Raw genomic sequence first — 22,285 nt, forward strand, 5'->3', positions numbered from 1 at the left:
AAGCCACCATCTTGCAGCTAGGAAGAAAACCAAAACATGTATGCCAGAATGCCTTTTAAACCTGCACCAGAACTCATGCCGACTCCTTTTCTCTTTCTCGTTTCAGGTAGGGTTAGATTTTAACTCCCCTTTTCCCGTTATAAGTCATCATCTTTGCAGCTTGGAAACCACCTACTGAACTCTCCTTGCAGCTTCTTTCCCTCAATCCTGTGATCCTGCCGCTACCTTAGTGGGAGTAAAAAAAAATTGAGTGTCTTATTATTCCCCATTTATTTCAGTTTCCTGTTGGACTACTTCTGGGTCATTTTGGAAATATAGGCCACTCCCTTTGAGCATCCATTCACTGTATGTCCAGAGCAAAAGGGCAGACCGAGCTAAGGGTAGGAGTGAATGCCTGTCTGTTACCCGGGGCCCAAGGGGTTAACGCTCATGAGCCCCCTCCGTTGGAAAGGCAGAGTTTTGACTGGGCAAGGGAGTTATGGGGCACGTGCGCAGCAAGCGCCAGTTCCTGTTTGGTTGTAGAAGAATAAAGAAGTTCCTCCTATCTATCCGTGTGTGCGTCCTTCATTGGGCCTAGATCCCTAGGCAACATTTGGCGACGAGGATTTCTCCCGCACACTGGAGTCCTCCTCCTGCTGCAGTCCGCTCGTGGTGAGCAACCCAGCGAACCTCCTCCTCCTGCTCCACCTCCGCGCAACACGGCACTCTGCCGGATCCGCCTCGCCGGACCTCCTCCACCGAAGCTCCGCGGAAGCGATCCCGCCCGCGCCTCCATCCTATACCCTGCCCATCGACGCCTGGCCGTAGAAGAGGCCTGAATCGGCAAAAGCGGCGGACCCCCTTTGCCGGGCGCCGGGTGCACGTAGGCTCGTCCTAGGCCCGACTACCTCGCCCCACGCGTCGCCTACGCACGTGCGGGCCTCGTCTCCCAGGCGCCATGAGCACCTCCAACCCTGGGTCCAGCCAGGGCTCTCCTCAACTGCCGCGGGTGGCGAAGTCGATACAACTACGTCTGCCCCCGCCGTTCACCATGACTCCTCAAGCCACCAAAGGCCCCAGGTGGACCGACTGGATGGATGATTTTCGTCATTTCGTGAGAGGATCCGGCGACGGGGACTCCCCCAACATGAGAGACATTTTCCTCAACCTGGTAGGGGGGGGAAATCAAAACGGTTGTCAAGGCTATTCCGGCCACAGACCAAGATACGTTTCCCAAGTTTATTGGTGCTTTGGACAAACTGCTGATCATCGAGGTCAACCGGGACTATGAAAGATATTTGTTCAACCAGTGCACCCAACTCCCGCAAGAGACTGTCGACGAATTCATCACACGTCTACGAGTGAAAGGGGCGAACTGCCAATTTGATGCGTTCTCGCTAGAGGAAGCCATTCGGCTGAGGGTGATCGAAGGGTGCCTCTCCCCCGCACTCAAGAAACAGCTACTCAAAAAAACGCTCACCATGCCCGAGGTCAGCGAACTTGCCCGCATCCATGAGAGAGTGGATGCACAGGCCTCAGCCATGGGACACTCCAACAACCCTAAAGCAGACACGGGGGAACTTGTGGCCGCCATACTGCCCCCCCCGTCAAGGCGACAGGGGCCCTCAGCCATACAGACCGCCGACAACCTCTTCGACGTCCACCCCGCGTCTACAAAGACAGTGCTACCGCTGCGGGATGTCCTTCCCCCATTCGGGGTCCTGCCCAGCCCTGTCCCAGCGATGTACCAACTGCGGGAGAGAAGGACACTTTCACTCCGTCTGCAGGGAGGGCGTACCTTTTCCCCCGATGCGACCCCAGGCGGCCCCCAGAATGCTCTTCCGGCCGCAGCCCCTGCAGTACAGTCAGCCAAGACCATACCAACAGGGCCTCGGGCAGAGGCGCTACGTTCGAGCGATGGATGAATACCAAGCGGCAGGATATGCCCCACCGTATGACCAGGCTGAACAGCCTAGACACTTCACGGACGAATATGACAACCCTCCTGCAGACTACAGGCCTGAGACCCTCTACCAAGAAGACCAGGCGATGGCCTACTACGCACCGCAGGACCAATACGACCACGACGAGTTTGTGAACCTCATACTCGAGAACAAAGAGGCCAGGGAGGCCCCGCAAATCCCGCTCAAGATGGGGAACTGCCAATTTCAATTTATGATTGACTCCGGGGCCACAGTGAACATCATGGGTGAACAAGACTATGACCGTATACCGTGCCCACCACAGCTTAATCCGTCCCGTTCCAGAATTTTCCAGTGGGGAGCTGCCACCCCGTTACAGACGGTGGGCCAATTCACCCAATGCCTTCTCCTGAATGGGCGGCAAGTGGATGCGACCATTCACGTGATACGGTCTCTCGCCAGGAGTCAATGCCTCCTCAGCTACCACACGGCGTCGCATCTGGGGCTGATCGAGATCCACGTGAATGTGGGAGACGTAATCACCGCCGCAGCGACCAAACCCAGCCCGGGGAACGCTGTAGGTTCGATAGCTTCTCATCAGACTCAATCGCTTGTCTCACAAGAAGACATCGTGGGTGCCTTCCCCAAGCTATGCGAGGGGCTAGGAAAGCTCCGGGGACCCCCCATCAGGCTCCACATCGACCCCGACGTACGACCAGTGCCGCAACATCCCAGAAGGGTTGGTTTCCATCTTCAGGAGACAGTTTCGGAGGCACTCCAGCAACTGCTCCGCGACGGCATCATCGAACCGGCGACGGGGCCGACGCCGTGGGTGTCCCCCCCTTGTGGTGGTACCTAAGGAAGGGGGAAAGATCCGGTTGTGTGTGGACATGAGGGTGGCCAACACGGCGATTCAACGGGAGAGACACCCGGGACCATGTATCGAGGACATGATTGTGCTGCTGAACAGTGCCCAAATGTTCTCCAAACTGGACCTAAATCAGGGATACCATCAGTTGGAGCTCCACCCTGATTCCCGGCCCATAACCACGTTTGCGACACACGATGGGCTCTTCAGATACCGGAGACTGAACTTTGGAATCTCATCGGCCGCTGAGATTTTCCAGGAAGCAATACGCCAGATCATCCGACCTATAAAAGGGGCTCTCAACTACAGCGACAACATTCTCGTCTTTGGATCATCCAAGGAAGCCCATGATAGGGCACTACACGACACCTGCGAAGCCCTTCAGAGAGCCGGCCTCACGCTTAACATCTTGAAGTGCCAGTTCAGTAAAACGAAACTCAAGTTCTTTGGACACATCTTCTCCAAGGATGGCATGATGCCTGACCCCGAGAAGGTCGAGACGATCACCAACCTCGGCGAGCCCCGGCAGGTGGCGGACGTCCGCTCGTTCCTCGGCATGGCAGGATACTGTGCGAGGTACATCCCCCACTACGCCTCCATCACAGACCCGCTGAGGAAACTGCTGCAGAAGGAGTCGTCGTTCGAATGGACACCGGCCTGTCAACAGGCCTTTGCGGACATCAAGCACGCCCTTGCGGAGGCTCACCGTCTCGCATATTTCAACCCACTGTGGCACACCGAGGTGGTAGTGGATGCCAGCCCCGTAGGCCTCGGTGCCATCCTGGCCCAAACCAGTGGCGCGGATGTTAACACCAGACACGTGGTTGCATACGCGAGCCGAGCGCTGTCGACGCCTGAACTAGCCTACTCCCAGGCCGAGAAGGAGAGCTTGGCAGCGGTCTGGGCATGTGAGCACTTCCACAACTTTATAATCGGCAAAAGGTTCACGCTGATCACCGACCACCAGGCACTTCTATCACTGTTCGGGAACCCGCACACCAAGATGCCACCGAGGATTGAGAGGTGGGGCATCCGCCTCCAGGAATATGATTATGACATTGTACACCGCCCGGGGGGGCGACCTCAACCCCGCAGACTACCTCTCCCGACACCCCGTAGGGGCCCCGCTCGCACAGAAGGGTGACGTCGCGTATGTGCAGTATGTGGCAGCCCAGGCGCTGCCTCCGGCGCTGTCCCTTGAAAGGGTAGCGGCCGCATCGGCAGCCGACCTGACGACAGCCCTGGCGATTAGCCTCACGACGGCCAGCAAATGGAAAGACCACCACAGAGCCATCCTAGCTCACCCGGGGGTGAACAAACAAGAAATCGAACGGCTAGCCCGTGTACATGGTGAACTTGCGGTGAAGGACAACAATATCCTGCTCAGAGGGTGCAGGATCGTCATCCCCGCCACACTCAGGAGCGAGGTGGTCAGCATAGCGCACGAAGGTCACAGAGGAGCCGAGAACACGAAGAAGCAGCTCAGGTGCCACGTGTGGTTCCCTCTCCTGGATGCAGCCGTTGACGAGTGGGTAAGGAACTGCCACGCCTGTCAGTGCACAGCCCCTGCAGAACGTCCGCCCCCACTCCAACATACTCAAATACCTGATCACCCATGGGAACGAGTAGCCATGGATTTCTACGGGCCGACCGAAGCGGGTGACTACATCTTACTCTTCATAGATGAGCACTCAAGGTTCCCGATTGCCAAGGTGGTCAATTCCACGGCGTTCACTCAAGTGGCGGCGACGATAGAAGAGGTCTTTAGCGAGTGGGGGATCCCCAAGTGGGTCAAGTCCGACAACGGACCACCATTCTGTCTGTGGACACGAGTTTGGGACACTGGCAGAGCACCTGGGGTTCAGGCACATGAAGATCACACCGCGCCACCCCCAGGCAAATTGAATGGTGGAGCGCTTCATGGCGTCGATCAAGAAGACTATACAGAGGCACGGCTTGATGCAGTCGATACACACCAAGCGCTATGCCGCCTGTTAAGAGACTACAGGAACACTCCTCATGAGGTCACAAATAAGACGCCCGCCGAGCTCATGTTCCGATATGAGGTGTGAACCCGCATCCCGAGAAGTACGGCGCAGGCAGAGCCGGCCGACCATGATCTGCTCCAGAGAGACGCGGCGGCAAAGGAAAACGCGAGGCTCCGTACCGATGCACGAAGAGGAGCGGTGCCGCCGGAGTTCCAGGTAGGAGATGAAGTTCTGGTGCAACAGCCGATAAATAGAAAGACAGACCCGCGGTTTGCTCCAAGCCCCATGAGGATTGTTGCAGTGAAAGGTACGATGGTGACGGCTGAAGACCAGGATAGGACCGTCACCAGAAACTGTCAACAGTTCAGGCAATACACAAGAAGAGAAAACACAGAAGGACCTCAGAGGGCACTCTCACCAGAACCGAGGATGCAGAGGGATGATGAGTGGTTTCCCCCGGAAGGAGATCCCGGGGACATGGGCCAGAGTGGAGCGACTGAAGAGGAGCCAGATCTTGGGACTCGAGGTGAGAGGCCGAGACGACTCATAAAGAAGTCGATGAGACTTGTGGAAGAGTGTTGAGTTATTGTTTGGACACAGTGTGTCAAATTGATGTTTGGACATATTGTCCGGGGGTAGTGTTACCCGGGGCCCAAGGGGTTAACGCTCATGAGCCCCCTCCGTTGGAAAGGCAGAGTTTTGACTGGGCAAGGGAGTTATGGGGCACGTGCGCAGCAAGCGCCAGTTCCTGTTTGGTTGTAGAAGAATAAAGAAGTTCCTCCTATCTATCCGTGTGTGCGTCCTTCATTGGGCCTAGATCCCTAGGCAACACTGTCTTTCCTTCTTTCTTTCTTTAATACAAGTATATATGGTTTATAATAAAACCTTTATACTTCCAAATCTACAAATCACCACATCATACTTACAAATGCATTCATACACATTACATTTTAAGAGCATCTACCCCAATGCCGGATTCACCTAAAAGTTCATATCACCCTGTAAGCTCTATTTAGGTGGTCTGATTAGTAGACATAATTCATTGGTGCTGCTTTGCTTAGATCTGATTATGCTAAAAAAAAAGTAATAATTAAAAATGTGTTCATTCTAACATTAAAAAGTGCCCAAATTCTCACCAGGAAGATGGCCTAATTCAATAAAAAAAATCTATGTATCATAATCAGTGTTAGTCTAAACCAGAATCTTAAAGACATAATTTCTTCACTATTGACATTATATCTATTGAAGTTCTTCCTGCATTTATTCAGCACGCCTTCACAGTCCCTAGATAAATGTTCAAGGGTTTCCAATCGTTCAGGAAATCTACACAGTCGACAGGCATTTAGGGATAGAGCCTGACCTCTTCTGGGACCACATAATTCTAAAGAGACTTAACACCATAAAAAGTACATATTCCACACATTATCATAAAAAGCATTGATGATGCTCCAGTTAATTTAAGAAAGGCTGTACAAAGACATCATCATGTACACAATGCCTATCTTTAGCAGTAAAAAAGAAGAAATATTACTTTAGACACTTTCATTAAGACGTATAATGCCATAAAAGTCAATCACGCATTATTTTATTATGAAAAATATTCATCATGCCCCAATCTTTGTAAAAAAAAAAAAAAAGTCTGAAAAAATAGAAACCTGGATTTCAAAACAAAGTAGATATTTCCTTTCCCCACCTTTGCAAATTCACTTGTGAGCTAATAGATTTAATAAGATATCACTGTTCAACTTGGATTGCATCTGCAAACATATTCCACATCTTGATAGATATTCTTCAGCTCAAGCTGTTCCCAAAAACATTCAGCAGTGGTCGTAGTGTAGCTCCACACTCATCACCTGCAGTGATCTGCTTCCTCAATCCTAAACATGACTGTCAGGTGGAGGCATTATCATCGTTTACAAAGATTCACTCATACTCAGCAACCCCACCCAACATGCACCCTTCAAAGACTTCTCGCTCAGCTGCTCCCTCCCTGCCATCATACCCACACATCACAATTATTAACCTCATTTGTTGCACCAACACACAATCCCAAAACCCACACTGATTAATTTGTCTTCACTACTACCAACCACTGCTCTCCCTGCACAAACATCTACCTGGGCGATTATAACCCAGGTACTCCCACCCAGACAACAACCCATATTGAATAGAAGCCTCATGCCACTCTCCCCCAACAACCTCACCCAGCACATCACCCCACCAAACACAACCGACAACAACCACGACCTGATTTCTTGCAAAAATATGGTTCTATGAAAAACCAAATCTGGGTCCCAAGGTCAGACCACTTGGCCATTTAATTCAGACTCCCCCTGCCACACAACATACCCACTGCCCCCGAACCAGAAAAATCAAACACCACAAATACTACCCTCTGCCACCCATACCATCCACTCCACCCCACGTCAATTCTCAGCAATTACAACAACACAATCTCCAAAGCATGCAACCAAACAGCCCCTCTGAAAACAAACAAACCCTAAAAACACCACCACCACCAGTCATGGTTCAATGACTACTTCCCAACCATCAAAAAGGAAGCCAGACACCGGCAAAGAGCCTGGCAAAATAACACATGCACCATCAACAGGAAACCACTAAAAGACTGCATCTCAAAATACAATATGTCCACACGCTGCACCAAAGCGGTCTATGCCCACCAAAAACTCCAATCAGTACTCAATCACACACAAAAACTTGTTATCATCATCAAGTAACTTTCCAAATTACCACCCACCTCTGCCATGTCCCCATCCACCTCGGTAGGCAACTCCCTCATGGACTTGAACTTCAAAATACTCATCAGACAAGTCCTCCCTCCTACGTCCCTCTTCTACCCACACTAGCAAGCCCTCCAACACATGGGACACATTCCACCCCATCGACCGAGACATCCTCATCACCCTCGCATCCAAAACTAAACCAACAGAATCTGTGAATAAAACATGCCAGCCCAGTCTGCATCCAACTGCATCACCACCATGGCTCCACACTGGGCCAACACCATCAACTCATGCCTCTCAACACTGTACCATCCCATACACACTTAAAGCAGGTCAAATCAACTCCCTCCTCAAGATACCATCCCTCAAACCCACGTTCCCTGAGAACTACCATCTCAATCATGGCAGAATCATGAACCCTTTGTCACAAGCTGGCTCCAGCAACACATCATCTCAATCAGTCTCCTCAAACACTTGCAATTAGGTTTGCACCCCAGACACAGCACCAAGACTGCCACCCTTTACACATCCTGGATATCTTCACAAAAATCACTGACAAAGGACAAGAAGCTCTTCTAGTCTTACTCGAAATCTATGCATCTCAACTATAGACCACAACATATTCCTAAACATCCTATAGCACAGAATAATACTTTCAAGCACTTGTCGAGTGGTTTACCTCCTTCACTTATGGGACAAACTCTGTCTCCATGCACCCCTATCGATCAAACCCCATCCAGTCAAATGCGAGGAACCCTGGGGATCCTCCCCATTACCTCTCCTTTTCAACCTATATGTTTAACCTCTCAGACAGACTCTTGGAATCCACAACATCCTCTTTCACAAATATGTATGCAGCCAAATATACTTTCAAATCACCTCGCCCTCACAAATCCACCCCCGCTCCCAAAACAGTCTCTCGATCATGGATGGTGAACAAACTCTCTCAATTCAACCATTGCAAAAGGGAAAACCTCTTTTTCTGTGCCCCATGCACAAGCTCTGCTTCACCCATGGATCAAGGAACTCGCCAAGTACAACACACACATATCGGCTCTAAACCAGTCAAGTCCCTAAGCTTCATCATCGACCCCCACCTATCCGTTATACAACACAACTAATCACCAAACAATGCAACCTACAGGTACACCTCCAACGCAAGATAAAACGCATCCTTCCCCATGATTACTTCTGTAGAGTCTAGACACTAGTTCTATCAAAGTTGGACTAAGGAAATGCTATCCTCGCTGGACTCCGCAACAAGACTTTTGCCTCCCCCTGCAAGTCATACAGACGCACCAGGAATCATTCTAAACCTACCCAAACACTCACCCGAGTAACCAGCCAACTGCAATGGCTACCAATATCCCAGTGAATCGCTTTTAAAGGACTCTTCATCGTGTACAGGGACATTCACCTAAAAAACAATCCGACCTTCACAACAAACTGAAATCCATCACTCACACAAACAACAGAAATCAAAATCTTTCACACGTTCAACTCCGCAAACTAACCTCCACACAAAAACAAGCCTTCAACCATTGGGATCACAGAGAACGGAATATCCACCAACCCCACATTTATGCTGCACCTTTCATTATCCCCTTTCTCAAGACATAGCTCTTTTACAACAATCCTAACCAGCCAGACCACCCTTCCCTGCTATCCGTTGCCTATCCTAATCGTCCTATCTTGTTCTAAAAGCATTGCAATTTCTCTTTCACCTGCTCCGTTTTTAACTTTGTAGGGCGCTCGGAGACGCGCCGGGTAAGGCCAGTGCTAGATAATAGTGTGTACCATTAAGCAGCAGCTGCGCTCCAAACAAGGGTGCAAACCTTTATCCACCAGCTGTGCAACATATAGAATACTTACCTTTAATGAGTGGCTGAGCATCAGTCTGGCAAATCACTAATGTGGAAACACAGGTCAGCACGTGTTGCCAGTTCACTTCTTGGCTCTCCAGAACTTGCTGCAGATGAGAAATCAGCCTTTCCATGCTGAACATAACGAATAGCTGCATAGGGAAAAGCAGCACTTTAATATAATTATCAACCGCTGTGCCAAACTAATATGACATATTTAAAACATTGGTCTACACCAACGTTATGGGTCCCAGGTGAAGCAGAAACTAACACCTGTTGTACTCCACCCAAGAGAGCTGAAGGAAATATTACCTTACTGTAATGTTCTTTGTATGGATTATTCTCCCACAGATTCCTCATCTGATAGATATTCCCTCCAGCTCTGCTGCTTCGGAATGTTCTCAGTAGGGGGCGTAGTGGACATCGACCATCGATCCGTCTTGCTCGGCTTCTGGTCGTTGGTTCGGGCATGACGTCAGGCGTCGTACAAGTACCACGTCACTATGTGCCAGCTTCAGTTCCCCCCTTTGTTCTCTCTGTTTTCCTATGCAATGTGTGGTGCTCTGGAAAATACAGGCTAATGAACCCTTTAAAAAAGTAATACTGACCTCTGAAGGAGGAACAATAAAAAATAACACTAAGGTAGTGTTAGAAAAATGATTGCTTTAGGACTGTAGCAGGAAGACAGAAAATGGACACAGAGGACCATCACCAAGTCCATGTGAAATAGAAAGATGCGCACCAACCACCAACTTCCCGAGCGGGGATAGATGGGAGGGGAGATGAGAAATCTGCGGGAGAAGAATCCATAGAAAGAACATTACGGTAAAGTAATTTCTCCCTTAATGGATTGCTTTTCTCCCGCAGATTCCTCATCTGATTTGTTATGAGCAGGCCCTTACGGGCTAAGCTCTCCTAAAATCTGCTGCACTGGCGACATAGTAACTCAACACCCTTTTAGGGTCAAGATGATGGAACCGTCCCTCCTGCTTAGAAGGGTGAGGGTGAGGATAGAAGACTGGAAGGCCGATGGACAGTGACAAGTGAAATTCTGATACAAACTTGGGAAGGAAACTAGGTCTTACCCTTAGTGAAACATTTGCGTGGAAAAAGCGCAAGAAGGTTGGCTTACAGCATAGGCCTGTAGCTCACTCACCCGCCTAGCAGATGTAATAGCCACCAAGAAGGCTGTTTTCAACGAGAGAAGCCGCAAAGAACAAGACTGCATAGGCTCAAAAGGAGCCGCCATCAGAAATGTAAGAACCAGATCAAGATCCCAATCTAGGACAACAAAGGGAGTTGGCAGGAACTTATTTACAAGGCCCTTCAGGAATTGTGCCATTAACGGGATCGTAAAAAACGAACCTTGATCCGGGGATCTCTGGAACACGGACAAGGCTGCCAAATTTCCTTTGACCGTGTTGACCTGAAGGCCCCGCAGAGGCCAGTGACAGAAGGAACTTCATCACTGTAGTGGTGGGGCAAGAGATGGGGTCAGTCTCGCGTTCCCTGCACCACGGCTCAAATCTTCTCCACCGCACGGGTACAAAGATCTTGTAGATGGTCCGAGTGCAGCCAGCTACACCTCAAGAGGTCCCAGCCATCATATCTCATCCTTTCAAGAGCCACGCATGTAGGTTGAGGGATTCAGGGGTCGAATGGAGCATCCGGCCTTCCGACTGGGTTAGGAGATCTGGGCGCCGAGACAACCGGTGAGGTGGACAGATGGACAGATCCAAGAGGTTGGAGTACCACGTTCTCCTCGCCCAATCCAGGGCGATCAAGATCATGGTCGCTCGAAACATCTTCAACCTCCGGATAACCGATGGAATGACGGGAATCAGAGGGAACGCGTAATGGAGAGAGAAGGTCCAATCCACAAGAAACGGGTCCCCCAGTGCACCGTTCGCTGGCAATTCCCTCGAGCAGAACCGTTTGCATTTCCTGTTGAACTCTGCTCCGAACACTGTACCCCAGAGAGACAGAGAGAAATGACCTCCTTTAGGACTTCCTGACACACTTCCCACTCGTGTGAGACCGTGCTCTGCCTGCTCAGAGCATCTGCCAAGTCGTTTCCTGTGTCCGCCAGATGAACTGCCGAGACAGAGATCCTGTTCTCCAGCAACCAGAACCCAAGCATCATCGCCTCTGTGCAGAGGAGGTGGGAGTGCACACCATCTTGCTTGTTGAGGTAGTGCATTGACACCGTGTTCTCCATCAAGACGAGGACATGCTTTTCTCTCAGAGATAGGGCGAACACTTTCAGGGCTAGCCTGATAGCTCTTAACTCCAGACTGTTGATGTGCCACCTGGCTTCCGTTGTTGGCCAGAGGCCGCTTACCTGAAGATCCTCGCAGTGAGCACCCCAACCCTTCAAGGATGCATCCGTAACCACTCGTGTCTGAGGCCAAGGAGGCCAGAAGGGTTCCCCCACCAAAAGACTGTTGCGGTCTGCCCACCAGGACAGGTCGTTGACCACTGACGCAGACACTCTGAGGAGATCCGAGAGTTTGCTAAGGTACTGAGACCACTGATCTCTCAGTAACCATTACAGCGATCTTGTGCACAACCTGACCTCTGGCACTAGAAAAATGCAGGAAGCCATGAGGCCTAGGAGGCAGAGGAAGGAAGCTGCTAGTAGAGTGGCACTGTACCGGAATAAGCCCACTATCTGTGTCAAGCCGACTACTTTCTCCTCAGGAGGGAAAGCCTTCCCCGGATATCTGGATATCTAGGTCTGCTCTGATGAACTGGAGCCGTTGGACTGGTGTCAAGTGAGACTTTTAAGCTGAGGGAGAAGCCCAGCCTGTACAGCAGCGAGCAGGTGTCCTGCAGATGGGACAAGACATGCTCTACAGACTTCCCTCGGATCAGTCAGACGTCCAGATATGGAAATACGTGGACTCTGGATGTCCTGAGGTGAGCTGCAACTACCGCCATGAGCTTGATGAAGACACTCAGGGCGGAGGTAAGACCAAAATGAAAGCACCGTGAACTGATAGTGCATATCTCCTTGGTGAACCTTAGGAACTTTCTGTGCTTTCGATGAATTGGCACATGGAAATAGGTGTCCTGTAGGTCTATGGACACCAGCCAGTCCTGAAGTTCGAGAGCGTGGAGAATCTCTCTCAACGTCACCATCCTGAATTTGTCTTTCCTCAAGAACTTGTTGAAGGCCCCGAGGTCCAGAATGGGACGGAGACCTCCTCCTTTCTTGGGCACCAGGAAATACTGGGAATGCCAACCCGATCCTCTCTGTTCGGGAGGCACCTGTTCCATGGCACCCTTCAGCAACAGGGCTCTCAGTTCTTCCTGGAGCTCCTGTCCCAGTTGGATTGGAGGTGGGGGTGGTCTGTCTGATGGTTTTCTTAGAAAAGACAGACAATAAACCCATTGGATGAGCTGTAGAGCCCAGGCATCAGAAGTAACTCCCTGCCACTGGAGCAAGTCCTCCGTCAACCATCCTCCAACGGGTGCGCTGCGAGAGGGGAAATCAAAGCACCATCAGAGGTTGGGTCGCACCCGCCACTGACGCTGCCAATTGACCTCTAGAAGCCGCTCTGCCCCTTCTGGAGCGCAAGAAACGCTACTGCCCTTGCCTGCCCAGCGTGAGCTGTGCTCTTCTGCCATATGGAGCATATGGAACAAGTTACTTACCTGTAACTGTTGTTCTCCAGCATGGGTCTGGCATGGATTCACATGCTCATGAATATTCCCCGTCGTCAGGCTGGGAATCCTCGGTAAAGAAAAAACCAGTATCAGTTTCGTTTCTGATCTGTCTTTCGTAGTAATAACCAATCACTGGTCTCTGCGTCATACTGACCACAGCCAATGACTGCCCTCTACCTAAGCACCGCCTCTGGCAGCCATCTTCAGATTTGGAAGCACGTGAAGTGGCAGTATGACCAAGTGAAGAGCCGCAGAGGGGTAGGCGGGAGGGTTCGCATGTGAATCCATGCCAGACCCATGCTGGAGAACAACAGTTACAGGTAAGTAACTTGTTCCTTCTCCAGCATGGGGTCTGGCATGGATTCACATGCTCATGAATAAAGAATACATAGCAGTACACACATGCACAACCACGGGAGGTGGCAAAGGCTCAACATTAAGCATCACATCAACTCAACATTAAGCATCTTACCTCCTCACCAGGCTCACCTCAGGCGAACAGGTTGCGCAGCACTGCTTGGCCGACCCTGGACTCCTCCCTGGAATCCCGGTCGACGCAGTAGAATTTCGTGAAGGTGTGCGTCGACCTCCACGTAGCAGCCCTGCATATGTCCAGCAGGGGCACACCAGATAGGAACGCCGTGGTAGCTGCGATCGCTCTGGTGGAATGGGCTCTCGGACGGCCAGGCAGCGGTCGGTTTGCCAACCGGTGACAGTACATGATACAGCCGGAGAGCCATCTGGAGATGGAAGCCTTCGAGAGAGCCTTCCCCTGATTGACAGGTCCAAAGTTCACAAAGAGTTGTGACGTCTTCCGAAAACCTTTCGTGCGGTCCACGTAGAACTTCAGCGCTCTAGCTACATCCAGCGAGTGCAAAGTCCTCTCAGCCGGCGACGAAGGCGACGGGAAGAACACAGGTAACACCAAGGGTTCGTTGAGATGAAAGTCCGACGGTACCTTGGGCATGAAGGAGGGGTGCGTCCTGAGCACTACCCTCGTGTCGTGGAAAGTCAAGTACGGGGCCTTGCAAGAAAGGGCCTGGATCTCTCCCACTCGTCGTGCGGAGGTGATGGCCACGAGAAAAGCTGTTTTCCACGATAGAAACTTCAACGGGGCCGAGTGCAGAGGCTCGAACGGAGGTCCCATGAGTTTGGTCAGTACCACGTTGAGCTCCCACGCCGGGGCCGGAGCCTTCACCGGCGGGAACGATCTGAACAGTCCCTTCATGAACTCTTTCACCAGACGATGAGACCACAAGGACGTCCGGCCCGTGGTTCTGGTGTATCGGGAGATCGCAGCAAGATGAATCTTGATGGACGCGTGTGCCAGACCAGCTTTGGCCAGCGTCAGCAGGTACGGCAGCACTTGGGGAGCCGTAATCCGTAGAGGGTTAATCTTCTGTGCGTGGCACCAGACAGAGAACCTCTTCCATTTGTGTCCGTAGCATTTAAGAGTCGAGGACGCCCTGGCCTTTGCAAGAACCTCTCTGCAATCGGCCGGTATGTCGTATCCTCCAAACTCTAACGCTGCAGGAGCCAGGCCTGCAAGTTCAGCGACTTCGGGTCGTGGTGGAGGATGGCGCCTCCTTCCCTGGAGAGTAGATCCGCGTCCGCCGGCAGCTTGATTGGCGGGGACGCCGACAAGTCCAGAAGGTCCGGGAACCATATCTGCCTCGGCCACGCAGGTGCGACGAGGATCATCCTGCACCGTGACCTCTTGAGCTGGTTGACGAGCCGGATTAGCAGAGGCAAGGGAGGGAACGCGTAGAGGAACAGGCCCTCCCAGGGGAACGAGAAAGCATCGCCCATGCTCCTCGTCTGGGGAAACCTGCTGGCGAACCTCCGGCACTTGGTGTTCGTCGCCGTCGTGAACAGGTCGATCTGGGGTGTGCCCCACCGTCGGAAGAGGCGATCCACCAGATCCTGCCGTAGTTCCCACTCGTGGCACGAGCGCAGCTCCCTGCTGAGTGAGTCGGCGATGGTGTTTTTTATCCCTGCCAGATGAAACGGCACCAGAAGAATCCCTTGGGCGACGGCCCAATGCCACAGGTCCTGCGCCTCCTTGGACAGCGCTGGGGACCTGGTTCCGCCCTGTTTCCTGATGTAAAACATGGTGGTGGTGTTGTCGGTGAAGATCCTCACCACCTTGCCCTTGAGGGACGGAAGGAAGGACCTGAGGGCCCAAAACACTGCACGGAGCTCCAGGACGTTGATATGCAGGGACTTCTCCGTCGGGAGCCAAAGTCCCCTTGCGTGCAGATTTTCGGTGTGCGCTCCCCACCCTTCTAGGGAGGCATCCGTGGTCACAGTCACCTGGTGGGCTGGGGTCTGGAAGTCCATGCCCGCCGTCAGATGCGCGCGGGTGCCCCACCACCGTATCGCTCGTCGGAAACTCTCGTCGAGCTTGATCCTTTCCTCGAAGCTGCCCGTCGTCTGGATCCAGCGCGCATCCAGGAACTCTTGCAACGGGCGCATCCGGAGCCTGCACATGGGAATGAGGTAGATGCAGGAAGACATCATCCCGAGGAGGGACTTGATGGACCTCACCTTGGCCGCGTCGGCCACCAACATCCGTTGCACCTTGCCCAAGATGGTCCTGGTCCTCTCCTCCGACGGGGAGGCCAGAAGGGACACTGTGTCGAGCCTCGCTCCCAGAAACAGTGCGACTTGCGCGGGCACCAGGTGGGATTTGGCGTAGTTCACGGAGAATCCCAGGTCCGTGAGGAGTTGGACGGTCCTTGCCGTGTGGACCACGGCGAGCTCCCTCGTCTTGGCGCGGATGAGCCAGTCGTCCAGGTAGGGGTAGACGTGAATCCCCTCGCGGCGCAGCTGCGCCGCCACCGGTGCGAGGCACTTGGTGAAAACCCTGGGTGCCGACCGCAGTCCGAAGGGAAGGGCTTTGAACTGGTAATGACGCCCTTGGACCACGAATCTGAGGAATTTTCGGTGCCCCTTTAGGATGGGAATGTGGAAGTAGGCATCCTCCAAATCCAACGACGATAGGAAGTCTCCTTCCTCCAGCTGACCCAGGACGTGCTGGAGGGTGACCATCCGGAACTTCTGCGCCTTGATGAACTTGTTCAGGCGTCGCAGGTCCAGGATGGGGCGCCATCCTCCCGTCTTCTTCTTCACGAGGAAGTAACGCGAGTAGACTCCGGAGCCCCGAAGCCTCTTTGGGACGAGTTCGATGGCGCCCTTTCTGAGCATCGCCTTTACCTCCAGGAGAAGTTGAGGGACGTGAAGTTCTTTCCTGGCCACGGGGGGGACGCGCGGGCACCTTCTTTGAAACTCGAGCGCGTGGCCCCGGGCCAGGGCGTCCAGCACCCAACGGTCGGTGGAGATGGACTCCCACACGCTGACGAAGCCCGCCAGCCGGCCTCCCACCGGGGTGCTTCGGTGGGGGCCCGACCCCACGGCCGGTTCAATCCTGCTTGGACGCGGCCTTGCCGCCTTGGCCTCCTTGGCGACGACGGCGGGGGCCGCCAGACTTGCCTCGTCCTCTGTAGGCCTCTTGCGACGACGAGCGGGCCGCTTGACGGTAGGAAGCGAAACCGCCGCCGGAACCTTTGGAGGCGCCCTTGCCTCCGCCGCTCCGAAGGGCGTCCGCCGTTGCTGCAGTACTCCAAGGGCCCGGGCCGTCTCAGTATCCGCCTTGATGGCCTGAAGGGAATCGTCCACTGTCTTCCCAAACAGGTTGTTCCCGTCGAAGGGCATGTCCAGGACCCTGGTCTGGACGTCCTGCCGAAAGTCCGTAGCCTTGAGCCATCCGCGACGTCGAAGGCAAACGCCGTTGCCCATCTGGCGGAACCCAGTGTCGGCGATGTCCGTCGCCACGGTGATGGCGTGGTCCGAGGCCACCTCACCTTCCTGCAGGATCTCAAGGGCCTCCGCCCTCTTGTCGTCCGGCAGAAAATCCAGCAGGGGAGCTATCTTGTACCAGAGTTCCCTGTCGTAGCGGGCCACGATAGCCAAGGCGTTGGCCGCTTTAATCGTCGTCGCCGCCGACGTGATGACTCTGCGTCCCATGGCATCCAATTTCTTTCCCTCGCCGTCCGGGGAAGTCGACGTGGAGGCCGCACCCCCCCCCCGCTTTCTTCCTGGCTGCCGCGGAGACGACGGAGTCCGGGGTAGGCTGCGCCCGGAGGCATAGGGGGGCCGAGTCCGGGACCCGGTACTTTTTCTCGTACCGGTCTCTTTTCGCTGGCGTCGTGGAAGGGTTCTTGAGGAGGGAAAGGCCCTCATCCCAAATGTCGTCCAACAGAGGCACTGCGAGGACCGTCTTCCTCTTGGTCTCGTTGGTAAGCCTTCCTTTTTCTTCTCCTCAGGGCAGAGTTGGAAAAGCTCGGATGCCCTGGCGATCATTGAGTGGAACGATCCAATCTCGTCGGGCGGAGAAGCCCTGGTGGGAGGCGACGACGGAAAATCCTCGTCGTATGCCTCGTCGTCCGTACCCGTCGCTGCCGTGTCAGTCCCCGTATCATCCCCTCGGGTGGACGGGGAGGAGGGCTGGACGGGGCGCGACGGTTGAAAAGGAGGCGGTGGATGGATCCTTCTTTTCTTGGTAGGGGGAACACCAGAAGGTCCCGGTTCTGGATCCCCCGACGGGAGAGGTTCCTCCGTCGGTAACGGTAGTCTCGTCCTTATCTCGGAGCATAAGGACTGTATAGCCAACAAAATGGCCGCTGAGTTGTCTTGCGGCGCTGGCAGAGGGGAATCCGACGGGCGAGCAGGGGCCCCGTCGGTACCCTCGACGATGTCGTCGTCGTCACCTGCGTCGGGGCCCATTCCGACGGGCTGGTCTTGTTCCACGCCTAGGCCGTGGCTTAAGACCTCGATCAGTTCCTCTTCTGAGGTTGAGGCCGAATCTACGACGACGCCCTGCCCCCCCTTCTTCCCCACGGAGGGTTTCACGGGGGTCCTATCGATGGGCACGAAAGAAGACTCCCTCCGAGGAGGCAGGGAGATTCTGGGCCCCGAGGCCGCCACCACTGGTGCAGCCTCCACAGGCTGGGCCAGGGCCGCCGCGACCGTTTCGATAGAGGGCTTGGTCGAATGGATCAAGGCCTTAACCACCTTAGGTGCGCTCACCGCCTTATCCTTGAGGGAGGGGGCACTGCCACGCTCCTCCTCTGCCTTAGAGCTCGACCGGGGTCTCTCCAGGAGCTTCGCCGGGTGCTCGGCCTTCCTCTTACCCGACCCAGAGCGTTGGCTCGTGGTTGATGGCGCCGGGGAGGGTGCGCCCTGCCTGGCGCCCGTAGAGCCCGACCGTTCGGCGCTCCCGGTGCCAGCGGACTCGCGGTGCTTGGCCTTATGTTGGGCCCCCGTCGCCGGGGCGCCCTCAAAGGTCTTAGAAGACCGCTCAGATTTCTTCTTCTTCTCGCCAGACGGGCTCTTACCCTCCAGCCAGCTGGCGAGACGTTGATGGCGGTCCTTCATGGTCCGTTCCGACATGTTGCCGCAAAACGCACAGTCCTTCTCCACGTGCGTCTTGTCCCCATGAAGGCAGTAAAGGCAGAAAGAGTGTTCGTCCTCCTTGAAGACGTTCTGCAGCTGGCATCCAGGGCAGGCCCTGAACAGCTTTCCGGGCGTCGAGCTTCCCTTCTCCTGGGCCATCTCCGAGACCGGGCCTGAGAAGCTTCTGGAGTCCTCCGAAGTGTAGCTCGACGAAATCTTCACCCTTGAGGGGCACAGATGAATCCGACACGGGTCCCCGTTGATCGGATGTAGGATCGGTGGAGCTTGAGGCTCTTTTGACCGAAAGAATCGAAGTTTTTGTGAAAAAGCGCGAAAAAATAGCACTAACGCTCGAGAGCAATAGCACGAGGATCCCAACACATGAACGTGCGGTAAAAATCTGAAGATGGCTGCCAGAGGCGGTGCTTAGGTAGAGGGCAGTCATTGGCTGTGGTCAGTATGACGCAGAGACCAGTGATTGGTTATTACTACGAAAGACAGATCAGAAACGAAACTGATACTGGTTTTTTCTTTACCGAGGATTCCCAGCCTGACGACGGGGAATATTCATGAGCATGTGAATCCATGCCAGACCCCATGCTGGAGAACCCCTGTAACCCCGTGCCCTACAGGCAAAGCTAAAGGCAGGATAGGCCTAACGATTTGGCAGCAAGTTTTGATTCCTTGAATTTCTCCAAGGAATTGTCGGCTCTGTGGCTGAAAAGAAGATCGCCCTCGAAGGGCATGTCCAAATGTTTCACTTGGACGTTTGAGAAGGCAGACCTACCTAAAAACCTCTGGGTTTTCACCAATGTTATGGCCGAAGCCACAGATCGGCCCACACAGTCGGCGATGTCCAGGCCTCTTTGTAGCGACTGCTTGGCCACCTCCTTCCTATCCTCCACTAGCTGTAGGAAGCCCTCACACATCTCATCTTCCGGGACATACTGGGCAGCGTTTTCCACTGCTGTCCATAGGCCGAAGGAGTATTTGGCAAAACTGCTTGCCACATTCGTAGCTTTGAGGGCCATGCTACCGCATGTGAATGCCTTCTTTGCCAAGGCATCTACTTCTTTTCTTCTCTGTCTGGGGGCAGAGTGGATGTAGAAGATGTAGGTTTAGAAGACACCATAGCCGTCTACATGACAAGACCCTCCGGGGAAGTGTGAGAGGACAGGTATGGGGGTCTCCTCAAGCCGGCCTGTAATTCCCAGAAATGGAGGCGCTGATGGAAGGAATGGAACATGGGGTTTGCCATAAAGATATCAAAGGATCAGCAATGGCCGGGTTCAAAGGCATGTTACATTCAGTGGCAAGTCCTTCCTCTAGGATATCGGTGTGATGCTGGAAATGCATGAGAGGGACAATGCCTCCCTGTCCTTGTTCTGTAGTCCTTTTTCATGTGTTCTGTATTGTTTTCTGCCCAGGAGTATATGTGGGACTCCTGGCAGTGCAGCTCTTCCTCTTTTTGATTTGGTGTACAGACCCTTGGGATACCCTTATGGCACCCATGGGTGGGGGTACAACCCTGTGCCCCTAGTATATGTTTTTGGGCACCTGTGTGTGGCCCACAGAGCAGGGCATGGGCTGGTGGCAGCTCCATGCTGAACTTGACAGGTGCTCTGAGTATCCTCCATTTTCGGATACCCCGGCCCTGCCGTTGGAATCAGTTGATTCCTGATAGGAGATAAGATGGCCCCTGTGGCCTCTTGCTTTCCATTGCCTGTCACCTTGTTTTTTCCAAAGTCCTGGGAAGCCCTGACTCTGTCCCTTCCCCCGACTGGCTGTTGGGTGGAACTGCCCTACATGGTATCGTGGGGAATTCCAGGCCAGACTGGCAGGAGCCTTCCCAGTGACTGTATGTTGTGGGTAGACCCTTGGGGTGGGACCTGGGTGAATGGAGTGTGTGACCAATATGCACTTCTTGTTATGGGTGTCTGGTTTCTGGTATGTGACACAAAGACTGAGACAGCCCTGCCCGAAACTGGTATTAATGCAGTGTGGAGTACTGAATGGCTGGGTACTTGTCCCCATACACATTCCTTGTTGTGAGTGTCTGGAGGGAGGAGAATGGCCTGAATGCACTGTGTGCCCGATTGGCTGCCTGTCTAAATGAATGCCCTTCTGGGTGATTGGTTGTCTGAGTTTGACCCAACAGAGTGAATGAGAGACCAAACAGTATATCTGGCGACCTCTCATTGATGGAAATCGTTCAGAAGCTGAAGTTGATACTTGATGCTTATCCTTGAAGCCCAGCTGGAAGAAGACAACTTGCTGCTGCATTTGCTTCGAACCGATCTGAAAGCTGTCGAGTTTGTGGAGGACTGATCCATGAGAGGACCTGGCTAAGAGACCTCTCCCCATGCTATGAGGGAACATCGTGCAGACCGCTAAACCTTCGCTGAAGTGCCCTGGAAGCCAGCCTTCGAAAGACTGTCGACCGGAGATGAGGACTGCCGAGGAATCCGAAGTAAAGCACCCAGACATTCTGTCCAACATCATCGACCAGGGTTCAGAGGACCTCTGTAACCTCTGGAGGCCCGTCAAAGCTGTGTTGCCTAGAAGCGGGGACAGCTTGAAGCTGTGCCGCCTGTAACCCTTACCTAATGCCTTCTCAGCCTATGGACCTGGTACCTTGGCACTTTTAGGATTTTCTTTCTGTTTGTTTAAACAATGACAACAGTAGAAATGCTATAACATCTATTAACTGAGGTAATACTGCATGAGATGTATACTCCTGTAATCCCTCCCTTCCCACCTGTGTTTATTTATTGTGGAGCTCTCCATCCTGCTTTTCTACAGGGGCATGTTGGGATAAAGGAACAATGGTAAATTGGATAGCTGAAGTACTCTATAGCATCTTGCCTTGAAATGTCTATACTTTAAGAATGAGTCTTTGGGTAAGTAAGCTGGTGAAAATACTGTAATCTTTAAGGGCTTGAATTGATTCCTACGTTGGAGAGATCTCTCTAATAATTTTCTCTTTTTCTCTTTTTTTTGCAGGTTCTCTGAATCTGGTAAAAGAATTATGGCTGCGGAGTTACTCAGGATGAGAAAAAGTTTTTTAAACACGTAAATTCGCCAATATGGAATAACTGGAGCCTTCAAGAGCGCAGAAACAACTGTGAGGTGAAAACTTAAAGAACCTTTAGGTATGTAAATGTTTATTAAATGTCTTTTCTTTTTAACTATTAAGTTTGTTTATAAATTAAATACCTCTTGTGTTTTCTGCAGGTTTTCGGAAAGCTGAGAAAAAGTACATTCTGAAGATGCTGCAGCTGTGAATGAAACTTCTGACTGAAGATGCTGCGGCTGCGAGCAAAAACTGCTAACGGAAGATGCTGCGGCTGCGAGCAAAAACTGCTAACGGAAGATGCTGCGGCTGTGAGTGAAACTTCTGACTGAAGATGCTACGGCAACGAGCGAAGGCTGCTGACTGGAGATGCCGCGGCTGTGAGCGAAACATTTGACTGAAGATAACCGCTTCGGAGATAACTTAGGTCTTGTAAGTCTTTTCTAATAACTATAGTATTCTGTACTTTTCTGTGAAATTAATGTCTCTATTTTCTCGTTTTACAGGTTCTGTGAGGAGAAACGCTAGTAGCGTTACCCGCTGTCAGCGGAGCAGACACGAAGCGCGCGTTCCAGCGGAGGCGGGGCTTAAATAGCTCCCTTTGCAATATGAATAGAACGTGCTGCAATTTGTAAATGCATCTTGTGTCGGCCATGTTTAGTGTAGGAAATAACTGTAAAACATCACAAGAGTCTACGAAAGCATATGCTGTGAATGGTGTAAATG

General features: G+C 52.8%; 1 protein-coding gene across 6 annotated transcripts in view; it reads right to left on the reverse strand.

Annotated features, from left to right (window-relative positions):
- Nucleotides 1–22,285, reverse strand: part of FANCA (FA complementation group A) — a 3,206,914-nt gene that overhangs the window by 2,326,795 nt on the left and 857,834 nt on the right. For all 6 annotated transcript variants that reach the window (XM_069646037.1, XM_069646039.1, XM_069646038.1 and 3 more), the window contains exon 13: nt 9,374–9,515. In XM_069646037.1, the coding sequence (XP_069502138.1) occupies nt 9,374–9,515 (142 nt within the window). The remainder of the gene's footprint in view (nt 1–9,373; nt 9,516–22,285) is intronic.

This window comes from Ambystoma mexicanum, chromosome 2p (assembly GCF_040938575.1).
Source record: "Ambystoma mexicanum isolate Mex_15411 chromosome 2p, UKY_AmexF1_1, whole genome shotgun sequence".
Classification (NCBI taxonomy): Eukaryota; Metazoa; Chordata; class Amphibia; order Caudata; family Ambystomatidae; genus Ambystoma; species Ambystoma mexicanum.